Source organism: Euprymna scolopes, chromosome 37, assembly GCF_053919585.1.
Source record: "Euprymna scolopes isolate OS-2025 chromosome 37, ASM5391958v1, whole genome shotgun sequence".
NCBI lineage: Eukaryota > Metazoa > Mollusca > Cephalopoda > Sepiida > Sepiolidae > Euprymna > Euprymna scolopes.
In genome coordinates this window covers 14,087,334-14,103,632 of record NC_136518.1, presented here as the reverse complement: position 1 = coordinate 14,103,632, position 16,299 = coordinate 14,087,334, and the positions used below count along the sequence as shown (strand labels likewise).

At 33.3% G+C, this 16,299-nt stretch overlaps 1 protein-coding gene across 10 annotated transcripts in view; it reads left to right on the top strand.

Moving 5' to 3' along the window:
* Positions 1 to 16,299, top strand: part of LOC145261095 (serine/threonine-protein kinase TAO1-like) — a 315,191-nt gene that overhangs the window by 194,105 nt on the left and 104,787 nt on the right. For all 10 annotated transcript variants that reach the window (XM_080119286.1, XM_080119289.1, XM_080119287.1 and 7 more), the window contains exon 5: positions 13,182 to 13,227. In XM_080119286.1, the coding sequence (XP_079975412.1) occupies positions 13,182 to 13,227 (46 nt within the window). The remainder of the gene's footprint in view (positions 1 to 13,181; positions 13,228 to 16,299) is intronic.

The window sequence follows — 16,299 nt, the reverse complement described above, 5'->3', positions numbered from 1 at the left end:
ATATTTTGAAAACTACTTGTCTATGCCAAATTTAAATAAGATTTTCTTAATCTGCATAGTTGAAAACCTTTAAAAGTCATTTTAAAGAAAATTGTAGAGGTGGAGTCAATGTAAAAATTTATTTATCTCCCTCCCCCTCCCCCGTTAATGTCTATTCAGCTGTGCAGTGTTGATAATGAGTCCAGGAAAGAAAATTACATTAAATAAAATACTCCAGAAAGTATAGATGGTACAAAAATAAATAAACAACAAATAAGTGGTTACGTAGGCAATGGAATTTACTTTAAAACCTATCTGCATAATATATTGGCATGTTAACTTATTTGTAAGCGTTTATTGAGTTATAAAAAGAAATTTTGGACACAATAAGTAACATGATTGAACCCTGGGTAATCTGCAGAAAATATGAAAGTAATTCAAATCGCCCACAGTAATAAATAAAAAAAACAAAACAAAAAAAAAACAAAGATAAACATAAAAAAATAGCATCCCATAAGGATCGATAAGCCTCTATAAATTGAAAAATAAATAGTTACCTGTAAATGTTTTTATTTATTTATTTTTATTTATTTATTTTTTTTTTTTCAAGGGTGTCTTTTTTTTTTTTTTGAGAGGGAGTAGTGGCGTGTAGGTATTTTGTGCATGGGTAATTGTAAGTTTATCAGTATTTATTTTTCTGATTATGAGCGGTTAATATGTATATATTGGGTTTATTTATTTATTTTTATTTTATTTTATTTTTTTTAGCACAGTTGGCTCCTGTAGAGAGTGACACCATATTGTAAAATTTCTGGAGCATTCGTTTATGTATTGGAAGCATGGATTCTGGAATATGTGCATTGTCAATTCTCAGCCAATCAGAATGGGCGGGCTTTGAGAAGGGAGAATTTATTATTTGTGAATCGGGAGAAATGGAAAGATTATGTGTACATATCTAATAACCAGTTACGATGGGTGTAATAACAGTATCATTGGAAAATGTAGAATTGGGCCCAGTGTCAACTGGTAGCAGGAGGAGGAGTAAATATTTATAGAGAAAATAGGGACTCCTTTCTTTTTTTTTTCTTTTTTTTTTTTTTACATAGGCGTTACCACTTATCAAGGCCGAGAGGCCACTCAAGGATAAGGGTTAAAGAGTGTATAGTAGTCAAAAGGACAATATAGTAATAGAAGTGTTGTAAATTTGTAACTCAAGTGTAACGGCTCACCAGAAACTTGTTCACTTTGGACTTGAAGACAAGCTGGAAAGCAGGAAAACGGAAGACAATTCCACAGGTGTGCAGTTGTAAAAAAAGAACTTTTGATCATGGAATCTATGTTTAGGTTTAGGCACAGATAAAGAGTGGGGGGAATTATTGATAGTGTTTTCAGCTAGACGAGTGTTTCTTGTGAAAGTTTGGCGAAGGGGGACCATAGACTGAAGCTCAGTCGAACACTTTCCATGAAAATAACGATACATCAGAGACAAACTCGCAACATCTCTTCCTCTATAAATGTTGCGATTGTGATGGTATTGCTCCTAGGATGCAATGTAGCATTTTTTTATAACCGCTTAATGTCTAAAATTGTGTTCGGAAATGACATAAGATAGTGGCTAATAGCCTAGACGTATTGAATTTGTATCTGGCATCTTTTGTCGCAAACCTATGATACTTTGATGTAGAGGGAAATTTCTGCAGTCATTATATAGGAGATTATATTGGACTGAATGCATAGTAATGATTTAAAAACATAAAAAAAATAACTCGTGCACCACCACAGAGAATCAAAACCAAAACATTTAGCTTATGATTTACTTTTTCCTTTGATGTTAATGCCTGAGCTATGAAAACATGTTTACTGCAAGGCTAAAAATTAAAACATGAACCAATAGCTATTACATATACATATTCGTAATGCTGTCGTTTGACTTTCACCTGGCAAATTTAATTTCTTTAATTTTTACATTTTTGCACCGATTTTACCCGACGAAAACCCAAATATAAAGTTTTTCATGGGTTCAAATACTCTATATATTAAGTTTCATGTCTGTTGACTAAAAACTGTCAGGAGTTTGGTAGGTAACATTTTTTAAACAAATGTATAAGGTGCGTTTGGTATTTGAGAACATATTTCCTTTTTAAAAATAATCAAAAAGACAAACAAAAACATCAGTATTACAAAAAGTCACTATTGTACATAAACTAAAATATTAACTTTATTTAAAAAAAAATCGCCCTCAGCATCAATTACAGCTTCTTTTTGAGACCTAAACCGTTGCAGGCATGTTTAAGATGGTCCTTGTCGATATCCTGCATTACTCTGACTATGGATGCTTTCAGAGAATCTTTAGTGGTATAAGGATGTTTATTAACATCTCTCTCAACAATGCCCCACACATAATAATCCAACAGATTTAGGTCTGGAGAGCTTGGAGGCCACAAATTAGGGGTAATGTGATCATAGAAATTCTCTGCTAACCATTCTTGTGTCTTCTGAGCCTGAATAAGTCTTGTTGAAAGATGTAGGACCTTCCATTTCTTACTCTATCAATCCAAGGCTTCACAGCAGTACTCAGGACTTCAATGTAAGCAGCAGAATTGATTTTTAGTCCTTGTGGAAAGAAATGTGGTGGCATCACATGTCTCTCATTGCTAACCACCCCCAAAACCATAACAGTTGCTGGGAATTTTGTGTGCATGACTCTTGGAACTTCAGAAGGGTCAGCACATAACAATCTGTCATTTCTTTGGTTTACCTTTTGGTCTTTGTCAAAATTTTTTTCTTCTGAAAAAAAAAAAAAGAATGTGTTGCTCAGCAGGATGTTTCAGTTTGCTTAAAAGCCTCTTGGATCTTACCAACTGATTTTCTTTGGTGGTCTCAGAGATAAACTGGCCTCTCTTCATCACATCATCTTCATCATCATCACTTGTATCTAAGATTTTCATGACAAGTCCTACGAATTGTGTTGTGGCTTCTGAGACATTAAGATCTTTTGCAATTGACCTCCTTGACTTTTGAGGGCTCTCATCAATGATGTTCTGAACTCTTTGAACAAATTCAGGTGTTCTTATGCTGTCAGAGCATTGTTGATGCTTTTTGCGTTTAGCAACTGGAGAAATTAGGCTATTTTTGTCCCCGAATTCTTTGCGAACTTTAAATACAAACGATCGGGCAACTTTTAGAAATTGTGCAATTTGCAAATCACTGTGTTCTACCATTATTGCAACTATTACAGCCTGTCTTTTCATTTCCTGAGTTATATTAATATCTGCTGTAATTCATTTTCTGAAAGAAACAAAGTAAAAGATTAAATAATAGATAAGAGATAAAATAAGTGACGTTCTCAAATACCAGACGCACCCTGTATATACACACACACATATATATGAATATATATATATATATATATATATATATATATATATATATATATATATATATATATATATATAGAAAGAGGTTTTGTTGACTGTAATCTTTTTACCCAAATATTATGCAAGTATAAATAATGTAGAATATCTGCATGCATATAATTACACATAGTTTACTAAAGATGATCATCTAAGAAAATGGAAAAAAAACTAATAGGGAATTAATTAAAATTAATGTTTAAAAGAATATGCAAATTAGCTAGATCTTTTGCAGATGAATGTAATTCCACGACCCATATATAAGTTGTATTTTCTTTTTAAATAAATAGAAAAGAGGGTTTTTTTTGTGTTTTTTTTTTTTTTTTTTTTTTAATATGAATGTCAATACACGCAAAAAAAAAAAAAAAAAAACATTTATAGGAGTATAAATTACCCTCAACTGTTAATAAGCAGAGAAAATGATGGAAAGAAGGGTGGTAAATACTGTATAAAAATAGGGGAGGGGGCCCAAACAGCATACATTTAGAATTGTAGATAGACATTTAGTAAGAGATCACTTAATGATGAGCCATCCATTTTATTTTTAGACGATTCTGTAAAAATATTTGATATTATCCATCAGAATGGACTAAGACTAAAAAAAAAAAAAACGAAACCACAACAAAGTATTTTATTTTATTGCTAATAATACAACACAACAATAACAATTGGAAATTGGCGAGTCAGAAGCAAAGTTTGATTTGTATCTGCATTATTCAAACTACTGTTCTCTTGTTTCGTTTATTATTTCCAACCTTCTTCTGGTTCTGGATATGACCTTAAACTATATCCAGTGTTGAGGCCCCAGCTTGCGGGCTTTGGGGAGTGTGGAGACACCCTTAAATTGCCATTGCTCCCAGGTCCACTCTGACCTGGAGTGATAGTACCTGTTAGGATCCCAACTATGGGTTAAATAGAATCCGACGTGAAAACAACAAATATATTCTATTAAAAGAATTTGTCTTCAAAATCTTTGGATTCGACATTAAATAACCTGAAAAGGGTTGATATGCCGTAAAACAAAACACCCAACCAACCTTCATGTGCACTTTGGCAAACTCTTAGGATCTGCAATGAAATTTTGAATGAAACCCTTCATTTAATCCATAGAGGGTAGCTTGCTCATGTTCCATCAGCCATGACCAGTCAGAAGTTTTCACAAGTATTTTGTAATTGTATTCTTGGTGTCACTTGTACTGAGGATTGAACCTTCAACCTGCATGAAAGTGTAACTTACAATTTTATCAATCCACTACACCATAGACATTCCTAGTTTGAATTTCAGCTTTAAAACAATTCTGGTTTTTGGGTGTATATTCTTACTACTTATCATTAACATCACTTTTACTATAGATCATTTATAATATTTTGTGACTTTATTATTTATAATTAATGGTTCCCTTGTATTAAACTCTATACTAGGTCTGCTTAGTAGCTTATCAGCCAGCTACATCTTTGAGTCGTAAGTAATTCCATATTGTATTTTTTAGTATTACTCATACTGAGGATTGAACCTTCAATTTGCAGAAGACTCACTTTAGAACTTAAAGCTGTTGTGTCACAGCTTCTTGCAGATTCAGTCCTCATCTCAAGAATTCATAAACATAAAAATGTGATTTGTCAGCTTAAATGCCATTTGGGTCTGACTTTAAGAATCCGATCAGATAACTTTGCACGTTAAATTCTTCTTTCGTATATTTATGTACATCATATCTCCCCATCAGCGAATCGTATGAGGCATATTTTGAAACAGATGTAACAACATATATTTTTCTTTTTCTTTTCTTTCTTCCATTGTGATAAAAATAGAATATTTGACTCTTATATAATCGTTTATAACCTATGTTGTTGTTGCATCCTTATAATCAGAGGCAAGGACCGGTATCGGTGGTTACTGACTCACCTGAATAATCCTTTTTTTTTCCCCCCCCTCAAAACTAGATATGCTTCAGTACATTAGAAAACTGCTTTATATAAAAAGATTTTTTTTTTTTTTTTAAATCCTCTTGTCAACAAATGTTTGTAAAATTAGCGGTCATTACAACTGCCCTGTCATCTACCTTCAGTCAGATGTATCAACGATGACTAACCATTTCATTTATATATTGCGCTTGTTTTAGTGACTGCAATTTTTACAACTCTTTAAAATTTGCTTCTGCTCAAAGGGTGTAATTAAGTACTGGTTGCTGAAGTGAGGGAGAGGAGGGTAGTAACCCCTGCCCCGTCACCGCAGTAGTGTTGCATCCCTGTGCCTGTTTTACAAGTATTTCAATGGAATGTGCTCTGACGAACTCATAGCACTTGTAGCCCCCCCCCCCCCCTTCAACATAAATACGCCCAAATAACCCGGCAATCAGCAAAATCCCACTGGAAAGCTCCCTCGATGCCAAAAAGCCTTCTACTCTTAATAGTTTCTTCCCTTGAGCTTTGAAACATTGGAATTTCCGCCCGGGTTTTCTCTTTCCCTGACTGTACTGACATGCAGAAATTTAAATGTAATGTGAACAGACATCTTGTTGCTCAACTCTCTACAGAGTGTCTCTGTAGACATGGTCTCAAATAGTAGCCCCTTATATTCAAGTAGCAATATGCTTTGTTGGCGGAGGAGGGGGAGGTAAAGGAAAAGAAAAAAAAATTCTTATTCATAAGATTGCTAGCAACAACTCTGTGAATCTAATAATCAGCTGAACCTTTTGATAGAATTGCACAAACTCTGTATGGAAAGGGGTGGGGGAGCTACCTATAATATTCCTGTGTTCCATAGAAGTGGAATTTTTTCAATCTAAATGTGGATTTTATTTTTAAAAAACAAAAAAAAAAACAAAAAAAAAACAAGGGAGATAATTCTCTTTCAAATTTTTGGTTCAACCAAATCAAAACTGAAGTCCAACTGAACAAAGTTCTATAACTTGGGCTTCAAAGGCGCATCTAAGAAAAGCATAAGAACCAACCTCTTCTAATGGAAATATATGTAATATTATTATTGTGGGGAGGGGCGATTAATAAGAATATGGAATCAAAAAAATCTTAACTTGTTAAGGTATTGGACTCTGAAAAAAATTGGTCCTGTTTTCTGATGCCAAAAATGATTCTTTTTATTTGTTTTAGTTTACAACTTAATTTTCCATGGTCTGTGTTAATGATGAAACGATGCATATATTTTGATTTTAAACTATCAGTAGAACTATAACCTATAGATTACACCCACAAGTGCATTTTTTTGTTTGTATTAGATGCTTTTTTTTTTCTCTCAAATTTTGAATGATCAGCCTATTTCTTGAGTGGTTTCCCTTCTCTCATTGCAGGTCATCTACTTACATTGCAACTATACATATATGGGAAAAATATGCTTATTCAATTATTTTTCACCCTTTATTTATACCAATCCTTTCATTTTTGAAGGTCAATGTAACTACAGAGCATATACAAATAAATGGCAAAATGTCTATATTCCAAATTTAAAGATGTTGTCCATCTTACCGTTTATTTCGTTCAGCATGTTAAAATGTTCAATTTGGTTCTGCGCCATGAAACAGGTGCTGTCAAAAACTGAACATTTTAACATGCTGAAAGAAATAACCGGTAAGATGGACAACATCTTGGAATTCGAAATCTGGACCTGTTATTTATTTATGCATGTATGTATGTATTATATATATCGTAAGAGTAGCTAACTCTTGAATCTTATTTAATAAGCTTTTTTGTATGCACTTATATTAAACATGTTTTCTTTGGCTAATCAATCATTTTTTTTTTTTTTTGTACAAATTCCATTTTTATTTTACACAGAAATAGTTAAAAAAAAAAAAAAAAAAAAAAAAAAAAAAATTATAATGTAATATTCATATTTTTTTTATTAAATAAAATATAATTTTATTCATATATAAGTTACCAAAAAAAGATTATATATGCATATTAGGTGGCAATAAAAACTGTCTCGACTGAATAAGTAATTAAATTGGCTTACCTTGCAAAAAATTTTTTTTAAATTTTGAATTTAAAGTTTTTTTGGGTTTTTTTTTTTTTTTTTAAGAAAGTCAAATTTTTTTTTTTAAGAAAGTCAAATTTTTTTAAGAAAGTCAAATACAGATCTCCCCCAGAAAATAAATGACAGTAAAGACATATTGAAAGTGACAAACCAACTCCCTGTGCTACACAGATGAAATGATGTCATAATGGCAGTTAGCTGTTAACATCTAGCAAAAGGTGTGTGTGTGGAGGTGGTAATGATGGAGAATTCAAAAGGATGACTTCTCTTATCTGGAGAGGATATCAATTTTTCCAAGATTCATAATCACAGCATGGAACCTCATATCTAAGAAGACATTACTATTTCAATGGTCAGCTTATTTTTTAGGTTCTCTCCCTTTTCTTGGCTAAATATTTTTCATTGCACGCCTGTCATTTGCATTGCAACTAGTGATGGGATGATTCCACAATTATTCCAGATTCTGATACAATTACCAATTCTGATTCCAATTTCTTATAAATCTCTAAATATTTAACTAAATAGTTCTTTTTTCGCTGATTACCATAGAAACACGTTAAATGTGCAGATATTCTCCTAAACGTAAAGACATTTTTGTGGGGGATGCTTTATTGATTTTAGTTTTACTGGTATTTTAAAATCAATGAATATTTATTTTATTATTATCAGCAATGTTTGGATTTTGCTTTAAACAAAATCAAATAAAAAAGACAAAAGAATAGTTTTGACATCGGAAAATAGGCACAAATTTTCCCAATTTTGATACCTTCAAATCTTCCGATTTTTCCAATTCTTGATTCTGATTGTCTCAACACTAATCGCAACTATGTACCACACTAAACCTGCAACTGTGCACATGCTTATGCCATAAATGTGATAAAATTGTATGAACTGCATTTTAAGGTCCTTTAAATACATTTAGTGATGAGGTCTTAATTTGGGGCTGTGAAAATTACATCCTCGACATAAACACTACCAACTGATCCAATGTCAGTAAACCAGAAGGTTTTCTCTCTAATAGCTTCTTTCCTCAAACTGCCTTTTTTTTTTTTTTTTTTTTTTTTTTTTTTTACATGGAGTTCACCACTTATCAAGGCCCAATGACTACTCGGGGATAAGAGTTATTGTGTGTACAGTAATCAAAGGGATAGTGTAGCAATAGTATTGGAGAATTGATAAGGTGTCATTACTTGGGAGGGGGCGGTTCATCAGGAATTTGTTTGTGTTGGACTTGAAGACATCCAGGTTGAAGTCGGGAGGGAAACAGGCAAGTGGAACAGAGTTCCACAGGTGTGCAGTTCTAAGAAAGAAGCTTTGTTCATGGAATCTACGTTTTGAATTTACGTTTTGAATCTACGTTTTGCTTGTCTTTGAGATTCTTTTCCTGTTTCTCCAATTGTACCAATATGCAAAAATCTTTCCACTATTATATAAAAGGAACTTTATCTGTGTGTCTGTGAGTTTGTTCCCTATGGGCTCGAAAATGGCTGGATCGATTTTTATGAAATTTCACATGAAGGTACTTTATGTATCTGGCAGAGTTATTAGATAGTTTTGTGTCAGAATGTCTTCGATAAGTATCGATAATCGAAATAATCTGATGAAAGAAGTAACAAACGATTTTAACCAAAGTTAACACCTTACACAGCCTAACATCACAAGTGCATTTAAGTTTTATCACCACACAAGCCGAAAAGCCCAACATCTTACATCAACAATGGGTTCTTTGATATGATGGGGGCATGTTTAAAATGAATGTTTCGGTTTAAAGCACAATTTGACAATGATATTTCACTTTTACATTTTAAACTTAAATTTTAGCTATTATCACTGCACAACCAGTAATGCCAGGCATATAAAATCAAGAATAGGTTCTTTGATATGAAAAGGGCACATTCAAAATGAATGTTTCTGTTTAGAGCACAATTAAAGCATGATACTTGACTTTTGAAAGCCATGATATATAAAAATAATTTTATAAAATCAATAGTAGGTTCTCTACAGCGCAATGTAGACTGCAATATATTGTGAACTTAGTCACTGCAAGAGGCATGTGAAGCTTCTTCCAGGTGCATAACGAGGGGTCCCCAATTAGAGCAGACAATCGATTTGATTGAAAAATGGATTATTTTATCGTTTTCGATGACAATAAAAATATGGGATTGATCATCATTCAATCCCGGGCAATGTCAAGTCACCCTGCTAGTATATTATATTTTTCTTAATCTGTTTTTTCCACTTCGGACTCCATAAAAAAACACACACACACACACAAAAGTTTTTTTTTTATATAATAGTATAAATATTATTATAAATATAATTATTTTTATATCTATAGGCGTTAGTATTTCATGTTTTTTCAGTCATCAGTGCAGGAAGTGACAATTATTATTGATCGAGAGATTCAAACCCAGCTACAAAGTCACCTTTGACTCCCAGGACATTATCTCCAAGCCAGCATAAATTGCCAAAAGAATTAAAGAAAATTAAACAACTATAAATGCCAGATGCAGGCACAAACAGTAAAGCAGTCAAGAGTGTTAAAATGATAGAAAGTCGTGAGCGTTGCATAATGCTAGTTGATTCCTTTTTTTTTTTTTTTTTTTTTTAAATTTCTGACAGGGCTCAACTTTAATAATACGAAAGGGACTTAAGATTCTAAATATTAATGATTATTTTTATACATACAAACACTAAAGCCATTTTGAAAAGCAGCAAAGTTCGTTTGCTTATTTTAAGACTGGTAAACATTGATTGGGAGAGACTCTTTCAGGGCATTCACCCTGAAGCAGAATACTCGGCAGAAAAAAAAAAAAAAAAAAAAAATGGAAAACTTGGTAATACCCCCACCCCCAAAGGTGTTTGGGGAGGGAGGTTATTACAAAAAAAAAAAAAAAAAAGAAAGTCACTGAGACCCAGTGTCTTAACTACTGTGCTGAAGCTTTGAGCAAATCTTCTTTCAGTTTTAACTGGAAACAGATTGCTGCTGCTGCTGTTGTATTATGAAAGTACTTTGTTCCTATTCCGTGTGGCTCACCTTAAGCGAGCTCCACCCTTTTTAGTTATTCCACATTTCAAGTAGTGCCCTCCTCCTCCTCCTACTCCTACTATGAATAACTCCTTCTTGCTTCCTGCATTTGTTTCATCACGTGGTCATGTTGTGTTCACCTAGTTGCTTTCCACAGAAATTTCTTTTGTCATCTCCTACAATGGTGGCCAGACAGACCACACAAAACAAACAAAAATATAATGTCCCTTCTTTCTGAGACAAACCTCCACTGAAATTGATATCAAACACTAGTTATGAGAAACAATGAAAACGTGGGGACCCTAAAAAAAAAAAATATTAGGTTCTTATCCAGAATTCTCTCTATATTAAAAAAAACAAAAATAAAGAACAATCTGTATGATGTCTGTATCCATGATGAAACAAAAATATTGCCGAACAAAAATCACGTAAATTGATCAAGTAGTTTTATTTTTAATTTAGAAAGTCAAAGTTTGAGTATTTAGATGAGTGACTGTCTCACCTGCCATTTTGAAAATATCTTGATACGTAAAGGGAAATAACCAAGCAATAATTCAAACTAGATTTATTTCATAATGTCCGACTTCCCACGGATTGCTTGATAATGATTTTCTTTTATAAAAATAAAACTACTTGATCAATTTATGTGATTTTTGGAAAATGACATTTTCGGTTTGTCATGTGTATGTACATCATACATATTTTTCTTTATTTTTGTTTTTAAAATAGTATTAATTCTGAACAAGAACCAAAAATAGTTACTAGAAAATGTCAACACTACATGCTACAATGGTCAAAGAATGATTAATGATCAGTTCTAAGTGACAGTCCTCTAGAGATTGAAGGTTCAATCCTTTCTATAGGCATTAAACTAAGTTTGGCAAAAGTATTAACATTTCTACTCAATTAGAAACCATTTAAACTGTTGAAGAGAAAGTCATTTTTGGCTTCAAGATACTTATGGAATCTTAAGATTGAAAGTATTGAAAGCTAGTTACATGTGCTAGTTTTAGAAATAGAGATTAAAACATTACCTTCACCAAATTTATAACAATTTAGTTCAATGAATAATTAAGCAATATTTAATTTTTTTTTTTTTTTTTTTTTAAATATAATTTAGTAAAAATAAAGTATATAACATAGTGTGTGTGTTGGGGGGTAAAAACTCCTGGGTAACACCTAAGTGTGACCATTATTGCACGAACGTATGTAGGATCTTCATGGATTCATCATTCTAATATTAAAACACTTTTTTCTTTTGAGATTTTTGACATGAGGATTGAACCATAAACCTCCAGAAGAGTATAATTTACACCTGAATTTACCAAGTACTTTATCTACTACACCACAGGTCCTTGCAGATAATTTTAGTATGGACAATACTCAAAATACAATTGTGAATTAAGATGTCTACCCAGTTATAGAGGGCTAATTCTGTGGATTAGACAAAGGGTTCCGTTCGTAATTCCATACTGATTCCGTAGTTCAACAAGATAAAGGTCAGAGGTTATATTGATTGAAATGCTGTGCGAACAATGCTCATAATGAGAATAGTAGTCCAACTAATCCAAATGATCTATTCTATAAATCTCTTTTCTGTTTAAATGTATGTATGTATGTTTGTATGTCTTCCTAAAACTTTCGACCGTATCGTTTTAAACCTAAAAATTTCGGACGACAAATATCGAAAAATTGGCCAAAAAGCATTAATTCCCTCCCCCTCAACTGGGCAGTTTTCTGCAAGGAGTCGTTTTTTACGCATATATTTCTGCAAGTCATCCACTCTTTTCGATTGACTAGCCTTATTTTTGATGTTCGCCACTTCTGGTTTTGCGATGGATGCAATGGCAAAGACGTCACGTTTTTTTTGTTTTTGTTTTTCCTCCTTCGCGGTATGGGTTCGAGCCTGCCTGCCTGCTACCACTTTTTTGCTCAACACACCCCTCCAAACACCCGGGCACCCAGGCTAGCATGAAATTTATATAATGCCTCTTGGTATTTGAAAAGAAATCAAAAGTTTGCGATCATAAGAATGTGAAAGCTAAAATACTAATCATTTATTTTAAAACCATCAGATGTTTTGCATACTACCTATGGTTCAGCTATTTCTGAGGACTTAATGAATAACTGTGTCTATGCATTAAACTTCAGTTTTGACTTGTTCTCTGTTTTGAGCAAGTCACACTCTCCCTTTCACGTGAAAATTTTAGAAACTATTTATATTAAGTTCTTAAGATCTCTTTACAAACAAAGAGAAAATCTTTTAGGACGCAATATAGTTTCTATCTGATTCCCACCTCCATCACTTGTCCCCCGCCATATTTCCATCTTATATATACATTTTTCTTAATCGTTATTAACCCTGATTTTTAGCTCTGTTGAGTGAGATTCGAAACTGGTCAGCTAGCATTCCCTTTTTATTTATTTATTTATTTTTTAATTCATCAGGATTAATAAATTCAGTCTGTACATAGCTATTTATAAACTATATATTACATATTAAAAACATTTCTGTATATGTTATTCATCCATTGAAACAAAGATTCTACTCATTATAAACCATCGTTGGTTTGTGATTACTGTTTCTTGTTAATTTCCATGTTGTATGAGCAGTAGTTTATCAGTTAAATATTTTCGGACATGCATCCATCTGTTTTATTTATATAGAATAAAAAATTTTGTTTGAAATATTTCTGTTGATTCTTTTGAATGCCAACTATTGCTAATACTTATATTCTTTGTCCTCATTCTAATAAATTGTTTTCTTTTTCAGCTGGTAATGGAATATTGTCTTGGTTCTGCAGCTGACATAATAGAAGGTAATTTTTTTTTTATTCCTTATAATAATATTTATTAGAATTTTTAATGAAAGCTGTTTGTTCGTTAAAGAATTTAAAACAAAGCAAAGCAATCCATGGCTAATAACACTCTACCTGAGAGATCTTTTTTCAAACTCCTCAACTTAATTCATAGGCAGTATGAATTGGAGCAAATACATTGAAGACCTTGCTAAGGTTGCCACAAATGAGGTTAGCTCTCTCTACCCTGCTAGAAAACTGCTCTGGCCTGAGAGTATCCTTTATCTCTACAAAGCCACCATTCACCTATGCATGGAGTATTGTTGCCCACATCTGGGTGGTGCATCTACTACTGGTACATCTACTACTGGTACCTCCTTTTTAGACATGATCCCCCCCCCCAAAATCTCCAATATCATAGATCCCACACTCCATGCTTCCATTCAGTCTTGAAAGCACCTGAAAGTCTCAAATGGTCACCCATTTAGTACTGACCAGGTTCAACACCGCTTAACTTCGGTGATAGAGCGGGAACCGGTGTGTCAGCGTGATTATGCTGTATGAGATCCTGCACTATTAAGCAAGTACCAACTCCTGTTCCATTACTACGCCTTTTTTTTACAAATAAATTAATGGGATGTGCTCTGATGAAGTCGTAGCACTTACACCTCTTCGACTAACCTGAGAAGCAGTAAAACCCCACTCCTTCACTCTAGAGGATAGGAGAAAGCCTTATACTCTAACCGTTTCTTCTCTTAAACTGCTAGACTTTGGAATTCACTCCCAGTCTTCTGCTTCCTTGACTGTACTAATATATATAAATTTAAATGTAATGTGAACAAACATCTTGCTGCTCAACTCTGTGCATCATGTCCATGTAGATATGATCCTAATTAGTCAGCCTTTACATCCAAGTAGCAGTGAATGAGTTTTTTTTTTTTTGTTTTAAAAAAAAAGGGGAGGTGTACAGTTAAAATAGAAAATAGTTTGATTTTTGTTTGAGAAATTTAAAATATTCATGTATTTTGAACTTGTCCCCAATGGCTGTGTCATCAACTCTATAAAGTATTGTTGCCACATTTGGGTTGGCATACCAACCACTGTCTCTCTCTCTTTCTCTCTCTCTCTCTCTCTTTGACAGGGTTCAAAAAAGAGGCTCCAGTTTTAAGAGGTCCTACATTGTCTACCTGGCTCTGACCCATGTCCCATCGCTGCAATGTGACATTTCTGTGTTTCTTTTACAAGTACTCCAATGGAATGTGTTCAGATGAACTGGCAGCACTTGTGCTCCCTCAACGTAAATACCCACCCACAGCTAGTTTTGTTTGGTTGGAGAGCTGAATATAATCAGTCTTGTCAAATACACACCAGAAAGAGCAACAACTGTCGACGAATTGAATTCTGTTACATGAAGTCTATAGTCCACTATGAGGTAAAATACCAGGTTGGAAAACTGGTGCAGTCTATCCTTCTCAAGGATAGATAAGCCTCTCTTAAGCTGTGGTAGGCAACCCATCTAGTGATGGCGTCACGATAAAAAGTACCCTTGATAGCCCTAGTGAAGCATTAAGTATTCAGCTATGGGCAAGATTTGAATTACACTACAAACTCGTGTAGTGAGTTCAATCTCGGTTGTGGCCGCATGTTACTTTTTTTATGAGCATGTGGAAAAATATTAGCAGTAGCGGGGGCTCGTTGGCTTATGAAGAGATTGGCAGCAGCAGCAGTAACTGAAAAAGGTGCATTTGCAAATTAGGAAGTGTGCACAAGAAGAAAAAGGAGGAAAACTGCATTATATGATTCAGAGAAGCAAAGTGCAGCATCTAGAAAAATGCACGTGTAAAGTCAAGCATGTTAATGCAGTCTGAGAAGCAAAAGACTTTTTAAGCGGTGTCGAAACGAAAGAGTAATGGTGATAAAAACTTGTTAAAAAAAGAAAAAATGTTGACCCGGATTTTTAATTAATTTCTTTTGTTTGTAACTGATGTTACACATCTGATGACCTGCTGTTCTGATCAATACAGCACTTAATGAAGAATCATAGATTGCTTTTTTTCTTTTCTTTTTTTTTTTTTTTTAATGAACTTAAATGAATCTGTACAGAATTTTCAATTCAAAGCAAACCATGTTATACATATTTTGAACCGAACCCTTTATTCTATGCGGTAGATTATTATCGCTCTATCATGTGTTATTCTTTAGACATTCTAATTTACTTTTTATTGCTTGTAATAAGGATGAAGAAGACTGTCACTTAAAATTCATTGTTAATCAACACCTTAATCCATTGTGCCATGTATCTGTGTGGATTAAATAAAGGTTCAATTCAAAATTCTATCAAGATTCCCAAAATCAAAAAGGTCAGAGGTTATTTCAACTGAAAAGTTGAGAATATAACCAGATATTCCAAATATGAATCCTTAAAAGTTCCAAAACCAATTTTAAAAGAATGTTTGGTACTTTTTATGAATTGTGGTGTTGGCATATCATAACTATTAATGCCTTGCAGAAGGTTGTGTGTGTAGTACATGAATGACAAAAAAAAGGTTGTGGAAAAAAAATGAGGATACAGTTAACTTGACAGAGACATTTTATTTACAAGAAGGCAAAACATAGACGGATACAAATTACACCTATCAGTCTTAGTCCGATATTGCTTGAGTTTGTTTGTCACAATTACGGAAGTAATATATCGCCATCTTCATTTACCTGAATCTTAAGTCATCCTTTTGTTAGTGCCTGTCAGTGTATGTCTCCTCTCGTTCTTGTGTCTCTAAGCAAGAACTCTCTGTGATAAAAGGGCTGAGGTGACTGTGCCTGAAATAGGAGAGGAGTTAACTCCACTTGCTTGTAGTTCTCTCATTTAACAAATCAAATCCAAAAGCTTACCAGTCTTTTGGCAGGTTTTTATTCTGAGCAATAGTTGTTTTTGAATAAATTCTTGCAAAAAATAAATCTTTCATTTTGACATGGAGCACAACCTATTTTATTTTTTACTTTGACATAAATGTAAACCGATTCAATTTATTGTCTTGATTTTCTGGTTTGCTATTCAGTCTAAATGTCGTGAATCAACTTCCTCCTTCATAGAAG